The 21,768-nt window shown below is 39.2% G+C and overlaps 1 protein-coding gene across 4 annotated transcripts in view; it reads right to left on the reverse strand.

Annotated features, from left to right (window-relative positions):
* Positions 1 to 21,768, reverse strand: part of kif21a (kinesin family member 21A) — a 56,233-nt gene that overhangs the window by 12,247 nt on the left and 22,218 nt on the right. For 3 of the 4 annotated variants that reach the window (XM_059535729.1, XM_059535728.1, XM_059535731.1), the window contains exons 2-26: positions 21,232 to 21,454; positions 20,509 to 20,691; positions 19,838 to 19,987; positions 19,625 to 19,759; positions 19,300 to 19,479; positions 19,059 to 19,174; positions 18,063 to 18,258; positions 17,515 to 17,704; positions 17,370 to 17,433; positions 15,787 to 15,996; positions 14,658 to 14,720; positions 13,976 to 14,060; positions 13,772 to 13,886; positions 13,309 to 13,497; positions 12,290 to 12,489; positions 10,574 to 10,681; positions 10,413 to 10,481; positions 9,460 to 9,602; positions 9,232 to 9,376; positions 8,568 to 8,762; positions 4,322 to 4,423; positions 4,017 to 4,182; positions 1,105 to 1,162; positions 956 to 1,010; positions 505 to 716 (exon numbers count right to left, since the gene is read on the reverse strand). In XM_059535729.1, coding sequence (XP_059391712.1) covers positions 505 to 716; positions 956 to 1,010; positions 1,105 to 1,162; positions 4,017 to 4,182; positions 4,322 to 4,423; positions 8,568 to 8,762; positions 9,232 to 9,376; positions 9,460 to 9,602; positions 10,413 to 10,481; positions 10,574 to 10,681; positions 12,290 to 12,489; positions 13,309 to 13,497; positions 13,772 to 13,886; positions 13,976 to 14,060; positions 14,658 to 14,720; positions 15,787 to 15,996; positions 17,370 to 17,433; positions 17,515 to 17,704; positions 18,063 to 18,258; positions 19,059 to 19,174; positions 19,300 to 19,479; positions 19,625 to 19,759; positions 19,838 to 19,987; positions 20,509 to 20,691; positions 21,232 to 21,454 — 3,552 coding nt within the window. The remainder of the gene's footprint in view (positions 1 to 504; positions 717 to 955; positions 1,011 to 1,104; positions 1,163 to 4,016; positions 4,183 to 4,321; positions 4,424 to 8,567; positions 8,763 to 9,231; positions 9,377 to 9,459; positions 9,603 to 10,412; positions 10,482 to 10,573; positions 10,682 to 12,289; positions 12,490 to 13,308; positions 13,498 to 13,771; positions 13,887 to 13,975; positions 14,061 to 14,657; positions 14,721 to 15,786; positions 15,997 to 17,369; positions 17,434 to 17,514; positions 17,705 to 18,062; positions 18,259 to 19,058; positions 19,175 to 19,299; positions 19,480 to 19,624; positions 19,760 to 19,837; positions 19,988 to 20,508; positions 20,692 to 21,231; positions 21,455 to 21,768) is intronic. The other variant, XM_059535730.1, reaches the window with a different exon arrangement.

Genomic DNA, 21,768 nt, shown 5'->3' on the forward strand with positions numbered 1-21,768 from the left:
AATACAATTTGTCTCAGCCTGTTGCTGTACATCATCACCGTTGTGTTATTTTTGACCACACTTCCTTGTAAAAATTGTGTACAGCTTCTCCAGCTAGATAAGTAGTCCCCATGGCTTACTATGCTATTTTCATCTAGTAGTCCAAGTTCCAAGAGAAATAAAAGTTATTAAAATAAAATAGGTTATTTCAAAAGTTTTTATCATCAGTACCAAACAAAGTTTTGTTGTTTAATGTTGTTAACCACTCAGAACATGTGGAACAGCAATGAAATTCAAGCGAATAACACTATATTAGAGAAGACCTTCAATGATGTTATTAACAGCTACTGTAAACTGAAAGTGACCAGATGAGATCAGCCCTAACAAGGCACAACATTTAGTGAAAGAAAAAAATAGTAAAGTAAACATAAAACAGAAGTAGTCAGTTCATGCATGATATGAGGTGGAGCAGTTAGTAAGTGCTCAGCTTTTAGTCAGCAAGGATTAAGATTACTATATACTTACATACTACCCATTCTAGAGGACAAGCCAGGAGTAGGGAGCATGTAGTCCCGATCTCTGACTGTATTTCCAGGTGACTCCAGGTCTCCAGCTCCCTCGGATGTCTCATGCATTGGGTGTAGAGGGACGGAGAAGTCTCTTGTTGGTGTGTCGGGGCCAGAGTCACAGTTGTTTACATAGAGTAACTCCATCTGAGTAGTGGTCCTTCTTCGGGCCTTTGCAATTATTGCAAAAGAAATGGCCATGGTTAGTTATGTAAGGAATAGGAATTGGTTGTAATTTAGCAAAACTTTCATCCAAAGTTATTTATTAGGTTCAGTCCAACTGAGATAAGGCGTCTCAATAAAGGTCACATTGATCCTAGCTCATGGATCACCCTTTGAATGATTTGCACATAAAATCTCTTGCTTACCAAGTTTTGGGTAAGGTAAAATTATGGTAATTTCTCCCATACCTTAGTCCTAGATTTAGTCTCGCCACATAACTTCATGAGGTCTGAGGCAAGGGTGCTGAATTATGGGAAAAGATATTGACTTAGGTTTGCTCATACAATGAAGCACAGTAATGAAATCAAACATATTTGTCATTAGCAGATTAACTTACTTTCCTTCTACAGCAGGACTTGGGGTCGACTCGTCACTACTACTGTCATCAACATTTTCTAATGAAGAAAAAGAAAAAGAGAGTGTACATTAAAAGAACTACAAATGGGGATCTAATTTACAGCAGAAGAATTCCTTGGAACGACTTGCAAAATGCTTGAATTAAGGCAAAATCACAGCAATGCTGTTGTCTGTTATGTTGAAAAGAGGCTTCTGAGAGTGTGGTAGTAAAAAAAAAAAGAGGATAAATGTGGTAGTAAAAAAATGAAGATAAATTAAGCACAACGCTACCATGCTAGTTTCTTTAGTTGCCGTGAAACGCTGATCCAAAACAGTTTTGGATATCAGCTGTGACCAGAAAGAGGCTATCATCAAAGTTAGAGCAAAAAAAGTTGTGGAGAAGAGGAATGATGGAGCACAAATGGTAAATCATTCAAAAAGGAGGAAAAAAATTAGTCATACATGGTCTGGAAGAGTCACTTGTTTTCCAGCTGCCGGACTTTGATGAATACTAATGCTAATAAGTAGCATGTTGCTAGCTGGGGATTGATGTTTTAATATGGTAAGAACCAGTAGAGGAGGTATGGACAGATGAACAGAAGCCTCATGCACCTGCGGACAGGACCGCTAGCCTGTGGTTAGTCCGAAGTGGTAGACCCATGCACTCATTACAGAAAGAATGTGGCTACTGGTACTCACCCAAGGGTATGTTACCTAGTTCTGTTTCAAAACGGCCAACAGGGGAACAGAAAAAAGGCAACAAAGAAATCAAACATACATTTCCCCAGATCAAAGCAAAAGCAAATGTAACACAAATAAATGAACTTGTATGGTATGATGGGATTCATGGATATAAACCCTAGCCCTAATCTTGTACCACAATGCAATGTGAAAATAGAAAAGGCATTTCAAAAGCCCACTCTTTTTAACCAACACTTTTCATTATCACAATTTTAAAATTCTCCGATATTTCCATGTGACCACTGAAAGTATGTGTTTCACTTATTCACTGTATTCGGCTACTGATTTAGTCCTGAACAACATACTGTACAGGCCAGTAATTTGAAAGGGCAGCTCCAGTCTGATTGGTTGGGTGCTAAGTTACTTCTGGGAATAAAGGGCTGTGAATGTTTGCATCAGTCTGCATTCAAACAGTTTTCCAAGCATGTTGGCTGCAGTGAGTGCTTGCAATGAGGAATTATTTTTCCAAAGTTCTTTGATTATTTGAAAGAGTTTGCTTATTGTATATAAGCACAAATGTGAAAACAAAAAATAGATATCTGAACGAAAAAGTAGCTAGTAATTATTATTTTTCCACTAATTTGCTTGATTATTATACATTTTTATGGGGACTAGGGATGTGCATTTCCATAACTGAGGCCAATGCATTATGCAAATATAACTAATGATGCATTGCGTTACAAATGTCAACTTGTATCAGATGCTCACCTTTTTAAATTAATGCATTGCATCGTTAACTTGTATGTTGAAGCACTGATGTGAAACGAATTACTTCATTGTTATTTGATTGAGCTACGATTGTATTGCATATAGGTCTGTTACTAAGGTTTTGTTTAAAGCAGGGGTTAAAATCCTGCTCTTGGAGGTACATGTCCTGCAGAGTTTAGCTCCAAACTCAATAAAACTCTTGAAATAGGTAATAAAGGTCTTTAGGACCACAGCTAGAAACGTTCAGACAGGTGTGTTTGAGCATGTTTTAGCCAAACAGAGAGCAGGATTGGTCACTTTTTATTAAAAAAATTACTGGTCAGTGTGGTTTGTGTGGTTCTGACCGGACACCTGTAAAGTCACAAGCCAGGAGTGCTAAAGCAGGTTGGATATAAACTTAGCAGAATGGTTGGTCCCCAGGGGCAGGGTTGAAGACCTATGGTTCAGACGATCTCTTCCATTCTAAACAGGGGGTTCTTGGGCAATATAAGCTGCAATGTGGACCAGACTTAAGGCTGATGCTGAGACCACAAAGTAACCACACCATAGAGTTCTGTGTTGTAGTCTAAACAAGCTCATTTGAGTCCAATTACAGACTCAGACCTGAGTAGGTTGAGTGCGAATCAGTTGGAGGGTCGAGTCCGAGTCAAGACTGATTCCAAATGCTCCCAAGAATAGCGAGACATTGGCTTACACAACTCCATGACTAGTCAACACAAAGCCAAAAAATCAACTAGTGGCAGAACAAATCAACTAATTGGTGCAACTCCTGGATCAGGAATAGCCAATACCACTCCTAAGAGTGCTACTGTAACTTCCTGCAGACGTCAGTTCCAAACCTGCTCCAGTGCACATTCTTATTATTTTTAAGTAATCCTAAAGACTTAACTAGTGAATAACTAGTTCAGACATATTTTTTTAAGATTTATTTTTAGCCGTTTTAGCCTTTATTACAATAGGAGAGTGTAGACGAACCAGAAAGCAAAGTAAGAGAGAGAGGGTGGGTAAGATATGGAAAGGTTCTCTAGCCAGAAATCGAACTCGGACACCAGTAATGCAACAGCGTCATATGTCGGCGCACTTCCCCACTAGTCTATTGGCACCGACGGTTCAGGTATGTTTGAAAAGATTAGAGCTGCAGGATAGAAGCGCTCCAGGTACAGGGTTGGCTATCCCTGCCCTAGAGTCTGGAGCAGGAGCAAGAACGGAGGCTTGGCCAAGGCTCGTTTTCCAAATGACTGATTTCAGGGTGATTTGAGTACAGAATTTGGGCACCAAATATTTTTTGTGTGTGGAAAAGCACAGCCCACTTTCAGATTTGGCACTGGCACCAGCCCCAGAAAAGCATAATCGGAGCATTCTGGCATGCTAGCAGGGCTGAGCAGGACAGTCAAGTTCTCTATATAATTCCTAGGGCCTCGGGTCAAGGTGCTAAAGGATAAGCCCCAAGAAGAGTTTCCCTACCTTGCAGAGCGTTCCCCAACAATGCATCTAGTTCTGGGTTAAACTCTGCCTTCTCTTTCAGCATGTGGAAGAGTAGTTGGTTTTGGGTGGCACTGTTGATCTCAGTTTGCTTGAGACGCCCTTCCAACACCTTTATCTGTGATTCCTTCTGAGCAGCCTGGAGACCCTGAAAGCACACAATCAGGATGAATGACGAATGTGCTAATGCTTGAAAAATGAATGAAACTGTTTGAGGATTGATCTTTTTTACTTTATAGACTCTAACACAGAAGACCAAGCAGGATAACAGTTTTGTGACTGGATACCTTGTTGATAGCCATGGACATAAAATGATCCAGTAGGAATCGAGCTTCAGTCAGAGTGCAGGAACCAACCACAGCCGAGATGTCAACAGCATCACCCTCCTCCTACATATGAACAACAACAGTAAGCCCTTGATATAATTCAGTCAAACTTTATTTATACTAACTTCAGTGGTTTGGATTAGGCTGCATTCACATTGCATGGTGACCCAATTAATTTTTTTTTCCTCAAATGTGGCACAGATTAGATATGACCCACAAATGTGTGAAGCAGGAAAAAACGTGGATTTCAATGTTCTCAGATCATACTTTTATAATGTTGTTTGATGGAGTGGATTCCCAACAGAGAGGAAAACCGTGAAAAAAAAAACTTGACTGGGCTAGTTTTGATTAACAAGTAGTCTAGTTTTGTTTTGCAGACCTGGCAACCCTGTTTCTAGATCAGTATGTCTACCTTGGTTTGTTTTGCCAAGTGTATAGTGTACAAAGGGTAATTTCAGTGATGGCACTTAAAAAGGGTCATATGATGCTGCTAAAAATAACATTATTTTGGGTGTAATGAAATGTGTTTATGAGGTTTAAGGTAAAAAAAAAACATTATTTTCCACATACTGAACATTATTGTTTCTCCTCTATGCCCCACCTTTCTGAAACCCGTAGATTTTAACAAAGCTCATCAATCTGAAAAGCGAGGTGTGATCTGATTGGCCAGCTATCCAGTGCATTGTGATTGGTTGAATACCTCAAGCGTGTGACTGAAATGTTAAGTTCCATAACACTGTGACGCCGTCTCCCGGTGTTCTAACAAATAATGCTACCTATCAGATTATGCTACCAACACTACATCTATCCCACTGTAAGGGTAGGTTTAGGGTTGGGGTAGGTGTACATGTTAATAAAGTATTCTGCTTCCGAATTATGCTACCATCTGTAAATGTGAGGTCAAAATAAACCCCATTACAAATGAGGCATTTTTTTTATCCAGTAGAGACGTAAATATGAATTATAATGATTTATACCACCTTTTTACATGTTGCGTTGCATCAACCATGTAAACATAAAGCCATGTCTGCATTTGTGATCTGAGAAATGACAAACAACAAGCGCTACTTCACACTGCTCAAAACTCGCGTTTGAGTCATCAGTGGCGAATCCTTTAAATTTGAAATCGTCAAGGACAGACGGAAAGTCAAACAAAGTATTTTCGCTTTCACAATGTAACACAGCATCTCCACGACATGGTCGCGGCGGCAACACACTTTCTTTGCATGAACATTTGGGCGGTGTTATGCAAATCTTCCCACATCGTGACGAAGACATGTGGGGATGTGTTAGAACAAGCTGTTTTAGGGGGGCATGGTTAACTCTTAACTTTTATAAAGAATATCTCTTTGGGTTTGAGACTTTTGAGTCTTTGCAACTTTAGGGATCTTTATCTATTCATGAACAGCTTGTAACATTTCAAAGAGAAAGGAAAACTTGAAATCGCATCATATGCTCCCTTTAATGTCAGTTATATCATTCAGAATCATTATTAATATAATAATATAAATTTAATGATTAAACTGAACTGATGCAGTGTCATCTCCCATTCCCTTTAAGAGCAAGATGCGCTCACGCCAGTGCGGATCGCTATTTACATGGCGGAATTTGTTGGCGCAAAAGCTGAACGTTTCTCAAGCGAAGAAACCAATCTGCTCGTGCGTGAAGTTAAAGCATGTGAGTAGATCATCTACGGGACAAGCAGGAATCCGCCAAACTTCCCGAGGTGAAGAAAGCTTGGGATGAAGTAGAATTTCATTCATTATTATAAGTAGTAATAGGCTGAATTGCAAATAGGTAACCAAATTCTAATACACGCAATGACTATCCATCATTACATTTTTATATTTATGTAGCCTACACAATAATATTCTTTTACACTGTAATCCTTTTGTTTTTAATATTTGGCATGTTTGTGTGATGTGCATCCCTGTGTCTAATAAGCAAAGTCAACACGCACTGTGGACCCACCCAGAGGCGCATTTTCTACCAACGCGCTCTTTAAATAACAAAAAAAATATTGCGCCATTGACTTGCGCAGTCTATTTTCAGCTACTTAAAATAGCAATGCACCAGTAATGCAATGCGCCTGAACACACCTCTTTTTAGACCAGCACGGCTATGGGTGCACAAATCGGCGCAAATGCATTTGCTAATTAAACGACGTGGCGCTGGACGGGAAAATGAGAACGGCACTGGACTGAAACTAGCAAACACACTTGCGCTGTGCCTTGTGTGGCATTGTGCCTGGTGTATGATAGGGCGCTAAATGTTTTCTCTTTAATAATTTTTAAACCATATATTAGTTAGGCTAGTAGTTTTTGTATCAAAATCTTAATATTTTTTTTTTACAATTTCACTTCTATCTAAAAATGTGTTCATAATACAAGTGAAACTACACAACTACTTCAGATATGTGGTCAAGCAGAACACTGCATTTAGGAAAGAAGCATTTATGAATGTAAAGTGTGTGTGTAAACAAAAATAGTGAAAAACTGAAGTCACAATGGTGACGAGTGGGGCGGGGCCGAGGGATGTGGGAACACGAGCGAGGCCAGTGGAGTGATTGGGAAATCAGCGACACCTGCGACCCACCACCGGTCTTGAGTCCCCCAGAAGATGGAAGGATATAAAACTGGAGCGATGACAGTGAAGGACGAGAGAGGACCAGGCCTGGGCTTTATTTTATGTTTTGATTTCATTTTGTGCGCATCAGTCGTCCGCGAGGGGCTGATGCGCTGTTTTGTGTTTATTTTTGATTATTAAAGTCTTCGTTTGATTGTCCGCCGGTTCCCGCCTCCTTCTTCCCCGATGATTATGGAGTTTTTATTATTACAGTGGTGCCAAAGCCCGGGAGAAGGGGGGACGCACTGCTGAAGATCCCTCGCCGCTGTGGTGAATCCGCGGTGCCATCGAGCAGGTGAGGAGTGTGCCGCCATGGACGCTCGAGGCGGTGGGCTGGAGTGAGTTGCCGGGGACGGGCGAGTTCGCTACCGGCCGCCCGCGATGTGGAGGGGTGGCTGCCGTCCGTGAGGGAGCGGAGGAGTCGGCGCCGTTCACCAGGTGGCCGGAGCCTGCTGCCATCCACCGGTACGGGGAGGAGTAGGGAACGGGGGACTCCTGCCGGCTGCCCAAAACTGGAGGAGCCGTCACCGTCCACCGGGCGGCGGAGGAGTGTCGTGCTGTCCGCCGTCCAGTGCCACCGCCAGGCACCGTGGAGGAGATCACCCAGCTGGTGGAGGGCCGAGCAGCAGTGCGTCTGGGAACCGGAATATTTTTATTTATTTTTTTCTCTCTCCCCTCTCTCCTCTCTGTCGCTCCTCCTTCTATCTCCTTTTCTCTCGCCTCATCTGTCCTACCCCCAAGTTCCCGCAGGTCCCCGTGAGTGGTCCCCCCCGGAGGGGGGGGGGGGGGGGGGGAGCAGAGCGCAGTCTCGAGGGTACCCCCCGGCCTGCGAGGGGCGATGGGGGTATGTGATGAGTGGGTCGGGGCCGAGGGATGTGGGAACAAGAGCGAGGCCGGTGGAGTGATTGGGATATCAGCAACACCTGCGACCCACCACCGGTCTCGAGTCCCACAGAGGAGATGGAAGGATATAAAACTGGAGCGACGACAGTGAAGGACGAGAGAGGACCAGGCCTGGGCTTTATTGTATGTTTTGGTTTTATTTTGTAATTAAAGTTTCATTTTGATTGTCCGCCGGTTCCTGCCTCCTTCTTCCCGATGATTATGGAGATTTTATTATTACAACAATACTGATCAAAAAATTGTGATATTTTCCATATGACACACAGACCTAGTTCATATGTGGTTGTAAAGTGTGCAAAATGTGACGATTGCATCTTACAAAAGATACATCTAATATAAGCAAATTACATTTATTTTAATATTAAACATCACAGCATACAGTTTAGCACATTCGAACATGATATTTAACCGTAAATTGATCATAAAAATATATGAATACATCCATGTGTATTCATGTTATGTACAGTATGTACATTACACAAACATATGTTTTATATATATATATATATATATATATATATATATATATATATATATATATATATATATATAATTTATTTACATAAATATATTATGTCATCATAGTTTAATATACAGTACATGATGTGTACTGATAGTGATCTTGTCAATTGGACAGCATCTAAATCAGTTTCACTCAACTGATAGAGAGTTTCCTGACCTTGGCTTCCTCCATCTGCATGATGTTGGCCTGGCAGTCAGAGATGCTGTCGTTGATGTAGTCGATGTTGGCCAGCAGAGACTCCAGCTCCTCGTTCAGAGACTGAACATCTTTTCCTACCTCTGGTTCTTCTGCTAGCAGTCTCTCTCTCTTTCTGCTGATCTTATCCCGCCGGCGCGTTAGCTCCTCACGTTGCTGTCAAAGGGATTTCAAATGACGAAAAGCTGAACAATTTTGTACACAGCCTTATTTTTCTTTTTAAGTAAATGTTATCTCCAGTGTTGGTCTAACGCATTACAAGTAACGAGTTATGTAATCAGATTGCTTTTTTTTAGTTTACTTTAACTATGCATTACTTTTTCAAATAAGTAAGGCATGTTAGCTTGTTTTCCCATGTATTCACTGTCAGCTCTGAGGCTTATTAATTTAACTTTTGGTGTTAAAGGGCCTTGACAATTGCCAAAAATAACTTGTGATTTTTTTGTTATCATTATTAAAAAGCAAATAAGCATGCCCGGCCCATCCAAAAAAGTTAAGCAAAAAGTAACGCAATCCTGTAATGCATTACATTAAAAGTAACTTTCACCAACACTAGTTATCTCACAATTACATTGGCATTAAAGCAGATTTACCATTGCTGAGTAGGTAAAAGGCTGATTCATACCTTTAGAAGACGATTCATGTCGGTCTCCATGTTGGAAATGGTCACGCGTTGCATGATAATATCGGAGATACGGCGTTCCAGACTCTGCCATTTCCCACGAGCCACTCGGGTAGAGTACACCCCAGCCGGCCTGCGATGGTACAATCTAAAACAAACAGTTGTCTGTCACTGCAGAACGAGGTGGTCTCCAGTAGACACATTAGCGCACATGAAGCCTGTGTAATGTACCTGGCTCCGTTAGGAGCTCCGGAGGTCGAGTATGTGCGACCTGCAGGTGCTCTGTGAGAGAGGTCCTGGCTTGCCTCTAGCAGGTTCAGCTTTCGTGTGACCTTTCCTGATATGGGGCGCACCTGTCTCCTCAGAGCGCTCACCTGAGACACAGCAGCAATCAGTACAGGAAACTTTGGGGAAAATGCAGTTTAGCCTTTTCTTGGCAAAATAACTTGGCAAAATGAACTGAGAGATTAAGAAAATAATCAACATATTAAATAATCAAAATCAATTAAATATATCTAAAAACCCAAATTGAAGGATCAACGTTTCTATAGTTATTTACTTATACAGTTTTAAGTCTTTACAATGTTCAGATTTATTATATGAAAGTTTTTTTTTTTATGAATTTTGGTTATTTGTTTTGTCAATTTTATATTTTTTATATTTCTATTTAGCTTAAATATTTATATATTTCAGTTTTAGTTTTTGATCCTTTATAGCATTTAAGTTCTACTTTTTTTCAGTTAGAGTAGTCAGTGTTGTATTACTATTTTACTATTATGTATATAATATTATAATATTAAATTAGCTTTTATTTTTTTGTTTAAATCTTAGTAATTTTGTTATGTGCTTTATTGTTTTTATTTCATAATTTTAGTTCTATGTTATTTCAATTACTTGCCAGGTCAACATTCTAATTGTATTTTATTACTATTTTTAGTTTTTATCAAATATTTATATATTATTGCAGTTCATCTTTATTTCAGTTACCAAAAACTATTTTTAAGTGCTTAAGTGTATAACAAAATTATTAAAGCAAGTGACTTTTATTTTCAGGGTATTTGCATGTTTAAAAATTAAATGTATAACCTTAATAATATATTTTAAATTAATAAATATTATTGTGTAAATAAACACATATCGACGAGTCACACATTGGAGGTACAGTATTGAGGGGAATGTTTCACCTCCTCAGTCTTCCTGCGCAGGATTAGTTCCTGTTGTCTCTTTTGAGCTTCAAGCAGTTTTAGCTGATGCTGTACAGGAGAAGAACACACAGCACGTTGAACACATTTCACTGCAAGTTGGATGTTGGATGCTGCATTAGTGTTATTCTCCCATCATGCACCTCTTGTTTGCGCTGGTCCTTCTTAAGTGTGGCGATCTCTCGGTTCCTGCGGGATTCGGCCATCCTGCTCTTCTCCTGCTGCTCCTTCATCTGCTTCATCAGACGCACCTGACAACAGTCACCATAGCAACAGTCAGCTCATTTCAATTCTGGATTAACTTCAGGATTCAGGCCATACAAATTAATTAGACAGAACAGAGTGTGGACTTGTTTGCAATAGCTACCATACTACTTGTATAACACATAATAATTTATTGTGCCCTATGCAATTTGGGTTTTGTAAACAGCACACTACGGAAACTGCTGTATGTTATTTCATTGAGCAAGTGCGGTTAAAATAAGATAAGGGTGGGGTTGTGGGTGCGGTGTTTCTCGATTTTGCAAAAATTTAGATAATTGTATTATCTAAATTAACACATTTTAATTTTTCTGTGCAAACAATGAAAGGGATTGAGTCTTATCTTGCATCAAGGAAACAATGCACCTGGATTAAAACACATATATCTTCAACAAGACACTGTTCAACAGGGGTACCTCAGGGGTCCATACTAGGACCTCTACCTTTTAGTTTGTACTTGAATGATCTTCCAGATGTTTGTCCTGATGCATTTCTTCAAATGTATACAGACGATAATGTGATATATGTACATGCTAAAACAAATTAACAGGTACCACAAAAACTATCTGCTGTCATGACCAAAATCTCAGACTGGTTTAATCAGTGTTGTTTATCGTTAAACGTCCAGAAAACTTGTATACATTTTAAGATTAGAAAGAGGGAGGAGGCTATACCAGATATATTAGTAAATGCTGAAAGATTACAAACTGTATCGGACTATAAATACCTTAGAGTTATTTTAGACACTCACATAACATTTGAAAAGCATGTTAAAAAAATAGTTTGTACAGTTACAGGTACACCCCAACTAAGAAATTTTAAATTTCAACTTTCAGCAGAAGCTGCAAGAATCTTTCTGCACTCTTTAATCTTTTCTCACTTCTCTTACTGCTTTACTTCATGGTCACAAGCAGGAAAATCTACTCTTAGACCTTTACATAGTTTATACAAACGTGTTTGATAAGAAACCTGACAGACATCATCATTTACTTATAACTCCAAAACAATCTCTTCACTTTTAAAAACTTTGTAATATTTCACAATTGTAGCTTAATGTATAGAATTGTGAATGATCTTGCACCTCCACCTTTAAAGATGTTTGTTTCATTGCGCAATGACAGCATAAGACAAACAAGAGCCTCGTTAAGCGCACTGTGGCTGTGAAGCGCATTTTAGAAAAACAGATTTTGGACGGTCAGCTATTTCTGTAAAAGCTGTTAATAATTGGAATAGTTTACAAACTGATATTAGACAGTGTACTACCTTTGTGCAGTTTAAATTACATTTGAAAAGATTTTTAAAGGGAAGACAGGTTTGTGATCATTGATTATACAAGGTAATGTTTTTTTAATATGTTTTTATACTTTTTCCATTCTATTGTGTTTAATTTGTATGGTATTTTATTGATAGTTTGGTTTAATCCTGCCCAGGGACAGGCGCCAATTCTTGAATGATCTATGCAGTGTGTTGGTGAAGGGGTGCTGCATCTGTGGACCACTAGACGGCGCTGTTGGAAATCAAATACTTTATGTTGTAATGGTGATTCAGCATGTTTCAGTGATTCACACACAGCCATGTCTCTCCATGGTGACTCTCACTTTGGTTTTCTTCATTTCCGCCAGATCCAGCTGTAGTTTCTTCAGTTGCTTCTCGTACTGTGACTGGTTCTTCAGTAGGCGAGCGTGCTCCTTCTGAGCCGCCTGTAGTTTCTGGAGCTCTTTGTTCATGACACCGAGTTTCTTCTCATATTCTGCTTTTATCCGTTTGGTCTTGTCCTCAGAGCATGACTCCACAGAGCCTAAAACAAAGCAAAACACAAAACAAAATGAAACAAAAAACACACAAAACATAAGACAAGAAAAAAAAAATAAACATAAAAAACATAACATAAAAAACACAAAACATAACAAGACAAAAAAACTAAATAACAAACAAAACAATTTATATAAAAAACACAAAACACAACAAAACAAGAAAGAAACAAAACAGAACAAAACAATACAACATAAACAACACCCCACAAAACAACCAAACAAAAAAACAAAACAAACATCGCACAACAAAACAAAATAACACAAAACATAAGACAGAACATAAACACAAAACATAGCAACAAAAATAAGCCATAACATAAAAAAACAATATAAAAAACAAATAAACAAAGACGAGAAACAAAACAGATTTTCTTTAGCCTTTATCAGTCCTGACGCAAACATGATCTAGATGTTAGAAGCCCTGAATGTGTGTTAGAAGCCATGGCTCCGCAATTAATTTAATAACTTATTTCATCATATTTTATCATAAAGTCACCATGAAATTTACACTATTTATGAAAGTTTATGAATGTTTCTGGCCTCATTGTGAATTATTTATTATTGCATGCCCAAAGAAACGTAATCTTTCATTAAACTTCAATAACTAAGTCAAAACTGGCTTATTGTTCAACCCTCCCCCAAACTACCAGCCTCCAATCTGGCAGCAATGTCCACTTTACAAAACTCTGTCCATTACTTTCTGGTTAAACATATGGCAGATGTGAAAACTAAAATGGTCTGTTGCTGGAATGTAATGTGTATATGAATTTGACCCCAGCATCATGTATTATATATGTCCTCACCCATGTTGTGCAGCACACGGTCTCGCTCCAGCTGCGTGTCTCTGATCTTGCTCTGCAGCATCATCAGTTTCTGCTCATACTGTTGCTTGAGCGTGTGCAGACGTCTCTGACTGTTCTCAAGCTCATCGATCAGCTTCTGCTTGATGGCGATCTCACACGTGATGTTGGCCAGATCTGCCTGGAAGTCCTCTAATCAATCAAAAACAATAAAAACACATGTTTACGAAACGACAGGCATTAAAACAGCCAACATTTTAAAATTGAAGTTGGTTTTATAAAGCAGTACTTTGTACTACATTTACTAAATCTCAAAACTCTTTTTTTAGTTCTTTACTTGAAAATAAATAGTAGTGACTGACTAAAATCATGTTTTATATTATCGTATAGCGTTACTACTAGTATAAACTCTAAAAAGCAGTTATTTTATGAATCATGGTTATTATTTCACAGTAAACATCAGTACCCTTCTCATCCAGGTCAGAGTCAGACTCATCTGAGCTCTCCTCTGCATCCATGTCCTCTTCCTCCAAGTCCTCCTCGTCTTCCTCTCCATCCCCCTCCTCACGGTCACTGGCCTCCTGAGGGGAACCATTTCATGTCAAAAACTGAATGATGAGCTCCATCTTTAACATGTGTTCTGATAGGTCAAGTGGGCTGTCAATCATACCAACTCTGGCTCTTGATTGGTGGATTCTAACCGCTCTCTCTCACTGATGTTCTGTTCGCCGTCATGAGTTTCATCTTTGTTGGCACTGCAGGGGGAAAACAAAACTAGAAATTAAAATCAGTGTTGTAATGCTTTTCAAAATATGCTTTTTTTTGTAAGCAGCATAGATTATCTGAAACAAAACAGAGAATTAGGAGGGAAGGAAATATGGTATTCTGACAGAAACACATGATGCAACAGAAAAGTTAAATGGTAAACTAAATTTGCTCTTTTGAAAACAGATGATTCAAAACTTGGTTAACACTTTAGTAGAGGGATCAGTTCTCAGCTGCTTGTTAGCATGTGTATTATTAACATACAGTATTTACTATTAGTAAGCAGCAAATTTTGTTTGGTGAAAGATGTGTTGGCGAAATGTCACCAGACAAGTTTTCGTAAGATTTTGTGAGATTCACTCAGTACTTTAAGGTGTATTTTAAAAACAATAATAATAAAATAATAATAATAAAAATAAATCAAAGTACACAAATGAAGTATAAACATTTTCTTGGCTGTTCTCCAAAACTGGAAACTACCTGCTGAGAGACAATCAGAATGGAAAGATTACAAGCGGAGATGAAACCCAGTGGGTTATGGGTAAATATAGAGGGCAGCGAGGGGAAAGAGAGACACAGGGACAAACCTGTCTTCCTCCACCTCCTCATCCCCATCCTCCTCTCTCTTGTCGCTCAGCAACTGCTGGAGTCTTCAGTGGTCAGAGGTCAGAGGTGAAGGGTGAAAGAGAGGAAATGAGGAGCACAGAGAGACAGATAGAGAGGGTATGGTACACACATAAGTAAAGACGGCTGTTGATCACATGGAAATGTTCAATGTGGATAAGGACACATATTAAAATATATTATTGCTGATATGATATCCCAGAAGTTTTTTTTTTTTGTAGTTTTCCCCTAGTTATTTTAGAAAACGAACAAACAAACAAACAAACATCATTTTACAAAGATATCACAAATAAATGAAGCTTTTAGAACTGATTCAACAAAATGGAGAGCAAGTGTTATGCATTAGAGGTGAGATCTGTGTGTTTTTCATCCTTGGACTGATGATGGGAAATGTAGTTTGCACAATTTGGATAAAAGAGTGCCATTTTGCAGCAAGCTTTATCCCTTTCTGATATATATTTTCAATAGTTTCACAATTTCTATTATGTAAACCAACAATTGCAATATTATAAACTTCCAAGAAAATACCATCTGGTAATATATACGTGTAGTGTGTGTATTGTAACTGACCACAGTGTGTGTATGTTTATATGTTAAACACTGGTCTCATATGTTCAAACATGTTCTAATTTGTTACACTGTTTTTTTAAGTTTAAACTGTTAGAATGTTTTCTTCTTTTATTTTGATCTTTTCATTCCTAGAATCACATATTCCATGCTTTGGCAATACTGTATTTTTTTACAGCCATGCCTAATGTTGAATTTATATATATATATATATAATTATTTTTTTTTAAATATTATTATTACTTTTTATAAAAATAAAAGATAATTTTTTTTTCTACTCACCATGAGCAGGTGTGGTAACAGAACCGATTGCACGTCTGTACTATAATGCATTACATAGTAATAACACATCTGAAGGAACAATACAGCTCACCATGAAACCAGACAGATCTCACAATGCTTCTGTTTCACACAGCTAGAGACGAGGGGCAATTATTCATAACACACTCACTCTCAGCCCATTACCATGGCAACAGCCCCTCCAGATACCACCTCACACTGAGATCACTTTCACCCTCTAATTACCTCTTCTTTTTCTTCTTCTCCTTCCTCTTCAGTTTCTCCAGATCTTTCTTGGCGATCTCAATGATGTCGGAGGTCTCTTGGCTCGGGTCCGGCCCCAGCAGGGCTGGAGAGAATGTTCCAGACGATCCGTAAAAAGCAGGACGACTGGACACTCGCGTGAGGTTTCTCCTCAGGTTTTCATTCACTGCTTCACTCTCCAGAAGTTTGGCTCTGAAATACACACAAAAATGTAGAGTACATGAGATACATAAATAGATAGATAGACAGATAGATAGATAGATAGATAGATAGATAGACAGACAGACAGACAGACAGACAGACAGACAGACAGAACAGTTGGATGGAAGGATGGATGGATGGATGGATGGTTGGGATGGGATGGGACAGATGGACGGACAGATAGATAGACAGAGTGAGATAGATGGATGGATGGATGGATGGATGGATAGATAGATAGATAGATAGATAGATAGATAGATAGATAGATAAGACAGACAGACAGTGAGATAGATAGATGGATAGATGGATAGATAGATAGATGGATGGATGGATAGATAGATAAGACAGACAGACAGTGAGATAGATAGATGGATAGATGGATAGATAGATAGATGGATGGATAGATAGATGGATGGATGGATGGATGGGACAGGACGGACGGATGGACGGACAGATAGATAGATAGACAAATAGATAGACAGAGAGACAGACAAACAGAAAGACAGATAGAGAGATGGATGGATGGATGGACAGACGGACGGACAGATGGACACAGATAGATAGACAGACAGTGAGATAGATAGATAGAGATAGATAGATAGATAGATAGATAGATAGATAGATAGATAGATAGATAGATAGATAGATAGATAGATAGATAGATAGATAGATAAGACAGACAGACAGTGAGATAGATAGATGGATGGATGGATGGATGGATGGATGGATGGGACAGGACGGACGGATGGACGGACAGATAGATAGATAGATAGATAGATAGATAGATAGATAGATAGATAGATAGATAGATAGATAGATAGATAGATAGATAGATAGATAGATAGATAGATAGATAGACAAATAGATAGACCGAGAGACAGACAAACAGAAAAACAGATAGATTGATGGATGGATGGGATGGACGGACAGACGGAAAGATAGATAGATAGATAGACAGACAGACAGACAGAGTGAGATAGATAGATAGATAGATAGATAGATAGATAGATAGATAGATAGATAGATAGATAGATAGATAGATAGAGAGATGGATGGATGGACGGACGGACGGTCGGACAGACGGAAAGATAGATAGTTAGACAGAGAGATGGATGGATGGATGGATGGACGGACGGACGGACAGATAGACAGACAGACAGACAGACAGACAGACAGACAGATAGATAGATAGATAGATAGATAGACAGACAGATAGAAGATGAAACACATACATACAAGATAGATGATTGATAGATATACAGACAGACAGATAGATAATTCTACATTATTCAGTACAAAAAAAAGTATAGATTTATAATATTAGCCTCGTTTACAGTAGGATATTAGTAAAAACATAAAAATACCTCAGATCCTCAATCTCTTTGATGTAATTCTGAATCATATTTCCAATCTCATCACTGCCTTCACCTGAAAACATAGTCCAAATTCTATCAACAACTATCAAACATCTTACAAAGTCTTTGATGGGCCGTATTTGCCGTGCTGTACCTGCTCTGGAGAGCACCTGATTGGCCTGTTCACTGAGCAGCTGCGTGAGCCGAGCGCCCTGAGCGTCGATGGCTTCCTGCATGGCCTTCACGCGCATACGCAGATTATTGTTCTCTATCTGCAACATTGAGTTCTCATGGAACATGTCATTGATGCTTTCCAGCCCATCCTCTCCGACCATACGCTTCCCCTGAGTAACACACACATACTTATTTACTAAACATTCACTCGCACAATTCATGTAAATGAATCACAATAATATTTATTAGCTAAACCCATCAGAAATGTCTACTTCACAAGTTATCTGCAATTTCATCATGAACATCTAGGTGTTTGCAATCCCTGGATTGGTAAAGCCTGACATAAAAAAAAATATCAAAGTTTAGCACAGTTTAGCTAACAATAATAATCATATTAATCCGGCATTAAAGGCCCCTGTCAGACAAGCTGCAGCAGCAATAGAAATACAGTAAATAAATCCTGTAGCAGATGTAGACAGGTGGTGCTGGGGGAGGTGGAGGGTTTTTAGAGGACATCTCTGATCTCACCGTTCTGTACTCCATGAGCTCCATCTGTAGTCGGGCGATCTCTGTCCTGAGTGCACTGATCTGCTGGCTGGCTTTGTCTTGGTTCACCATCACCCTGTTCTTGATGTTGCGAGCTCTGTTAGCATACTTCAGTGTGTTCAGGGTTTCCATGAAGTCCTGATCTGATGGGCTGGTGCAGGCGATCATTACTGTTCGACTAAGAACCGGAGAGAATGGCCAGATTTATTTATTTATTCGTATTGTCTAATAATACAATGTCAAATACATATTTTGTCCAGATGTGGGTCAAGTCTGCCGCATCACAATACATTATTGAAAATGCATTCCTAATGTTGGTATTATGATCCTGATTAAAGAATTTCAAGCTCAGCAGTCAAAAATGATCGTGTTATAATTCTGTTATTATCCTGTTATTACACTGCTATTCCAAATTTGTATGCTGTTCATGGGAAATACTGTAAAAAGCACTAGAGGAATTTGAACTGAATTGGACTATTGTTAGATTGAAAAAGTGAAAAGGATTTGCAATATCTGCGTGCTATAAGTCTTCTGAAATCATATGATAACTTTGACTAAAATTAAATGAAATTTAAGCAGTCATTCAATGCTAATATTCACCAACATCAAATATGGCAGGAGTCAGGAGTGACATCAATGATATTTGGTCAAGAGACAATTTTTGTTATTGACATCCAATTTGACATTATGTGTTGAAAGACTACATCTTTGATTTCAAAGTTACAACGACACACAGACTTCTGAAGAATTGGAATATAGTGCATGTAGACTGCTTTTGTTTCTATGCATTTTATAGTTTGACAGCCATTGTTACTTCAAACCATCATTGTATGTAAAATACCTTCTTAAAAATGACTCTAAATGTCTCCAATATTAAATGACGAAATAATAATATTTTTTTTATAAATAAGAAAATAATGGCAGAATTGAAATTTCTGGGTGAACTATTCCTTTAATTCCAGAAAGTTTCGCACAAACCTGTTTCCCCCCAGTGAATCCTGCAGAAGGCGAGTGAGTTTGGAGTCTCGGTAAGGCACATGCGTTGATCGTTTGCTTCTGTCTCCTAAAGCGCTGATGACATTTCCTAATGCCAGCTGCATCACAGCCAGAAAAGAGAAGTTTCAGTTCACCTTATATAATTCTAGCCTGAAGAAATCTGTGGGTGATTAACATGCTGTCTTGTTATGTGTCATTGTTTAATAAAATGACTCGTTCTGACCAATCCACAGTTAATGGAGATGCCCTCTTTGGCTCGGTCCCCTGTGGCCCCCGTCCTCTTGAGTCTCTCTGATCCAGCCAGATCCACGAAGTGAAACTTGGCTGTGAGGGTTTCAAACTCTTCCACCTCAGACGAGTTGTTGGCCAGTCGATTGTCCGTTTCATTGTCCTGCTCTGGGGGCTGAGAAAATAAGACATGTATGAGAAGTGAATTAAAACACAAAAATATACTAGACGGTGTTTGTTCGTTTTGGTGTGTTTCTACTCATTATGGCAGATGGAGGAATGTGAACTCAGTAACTTGGACTTACTAAGACAGTACTCACATTTTCTGTGGGTGCACAAACACGCACTTGGCAGATGTGAATGGTGAAGATGGCGTGAGATCGAGAGCTCTGTACATTCATCTGAGTGCTAGCAGTGGTGCGGGAGAGAGCGCCCAGCTTCAGACACTGCATCATCTACAGCACACACATCAGTACAGTCACTCACACTTTATGCATAATATACATCTTGGTAAAGAGAAGGCTGACTCTCACCTCCGCCTCTGAAGAGACCGTGCGTGTTGTCACACCTACAGTGTAGATGCTGCCGCTGGCGTCCTCGTGGATCTTAATGTGAGATTTCTGCTTCCTCATCTCAATGTCACGTGTGGTGTCGAACAGATCCAACACCTCCTCATTATACAGCTGAAGATACACGCATAGAGAGAAGACAGACCATACAGTAGTAATTAAACCATATTATTGCTTTTTTTTCGCACATATTTCTTAAATATTCCATGTTGTTCCAGTCTTTGAGGCAGGTGTTATTCTAGTATTTATTAATATTATGAAAAAGCTATTATTTTTATATTTTCAGAAGAGATCAGATGTGCTAAATCAATAGTCACATTTAAAAAGTATGCCATGTTAAACTAAAATAATTAATAATTTCTACTACACACTCTATTCCATGACTTTAGAGGTCTGTGTATAATATTGCGCTGATCCCCTGGCTCAACTGTTATCAAGCAAACACCGGACTGTGCCAGCTTCAGGCAGAATTATTCCTTGTCCGTTATTCATTTTTTTAAGTCCGTGCCATTCTGAATAAGGCATTTGGTTTCACGCACACACCTAATTATTACCGTACATTAAATATTTTAATTTTACATGCAATCACTCGACTACTCGACTATTCTAATATATATAACACAACAGCTCTGTACCTCCAGAAACTGTGCGCTGATCTTGAACTCTGGGACGGGTCGACCCTGCTCTGCGGCCACCTGCCGTCTCTGCTCGATCCCTTTATAGAGGTGTTTGACCGCCCGCGGGATGATGCCCAGCTCCTCGTCTGGGATGGCCACGTCAAAACCCGTGCCCATCGTATACGTCTTCCCCGACCCTGTCTGAGATCCAACACCAACATCTGATCTGTTTCATAAACACTACAGTATGTGGTTCTTTATGTATTTTATAACTGTGCAGGTTGAACCCAATTATAGTTATATATTAAAGTATATGACTGAGGAGAATGGCACACTATTTTCCTGTTTAACACTGTATGATGCTTTGACACAATCTGCATTGTAAAAAGCGCTATATAAATAATGATGATTTGTCTGGAGGTTGGCTGCTGGAGTTGGATGTGTCTGTCTGGCGGATGAGTTAGACGGTTGTTAAATAGGGAGAAACAGACAGATATCAAATCTGTGATGCTGTTTGGAGGACGTCAGCCATCAGGTCACAGGCCATAAATGAGACAGACAACATGAAAAATACATGGATGTCAGAGCAGGGCTCGCACATGTGAAACTAGGTCAAATCCAAACTACTTTAACCTGTCATCTTAAATAATCCTGGATGTGTTCGAATTCTTCACGTGTGGGACAATCAATAACCAGACTTGTCCGAGTCAACATGAAAAGACATTTTCTAGAAACACAAACCTGTCCGTAGGCAAAGATAGTGGCATTATAACCCTCAAAACATCCTTCGATGAGTCTCTCAGTGCAGTTGGCATAGATGGTGTCCTGCGTCGAGTCCATGTCAAACACATAGTCGTACGTGAAGGCCTTGTCCTTTCCCAGAACCACTTGGGGTTCGCCAGGGGTCACAAACGTGCAGATGTGACATCCTTCAATCTTTTCCTTCACCAGCTGAGGACGAATCCTGTGACACAGAGAGAGAAACACGAAATACACTAAAATGACTTGCAGAGTCACATGCTGAATAAAAACGAGAACCTCCTGATGTGTTGATAAAGTGAAAATTAGTCATCGAAAATAGGAATGTAATTACTGGGTGTCTGACTGCATAGTATACATGTCTAGCAAGAAATTTTACACTTCAAAGATGAAATCTGTAGATCAGTAAACAAACAAAGAGATGCTTCCTCGCATTCAGCAAGATACAAAAAACTCATGTTTGATCTCTACGAGTCTCTATTATATTCTGGTATTCAGTTATGGCTTCAGTTATCCTTC

The sequence above is a fragment of the Carassius carassius genome, chromosome 43, assembly GCF_963082965.1.
Source record: "Carassius carassius chromosome 43, fCarCar2.1, whole genome shotgun sequence".
In the NCBI taxonomy this organism is placed as follows: Eukaryota; Metazoa; Chordata; class Actinopteri; order Cypriniformes; family Cyprinidae; genus Carassius; species Carassius carassius.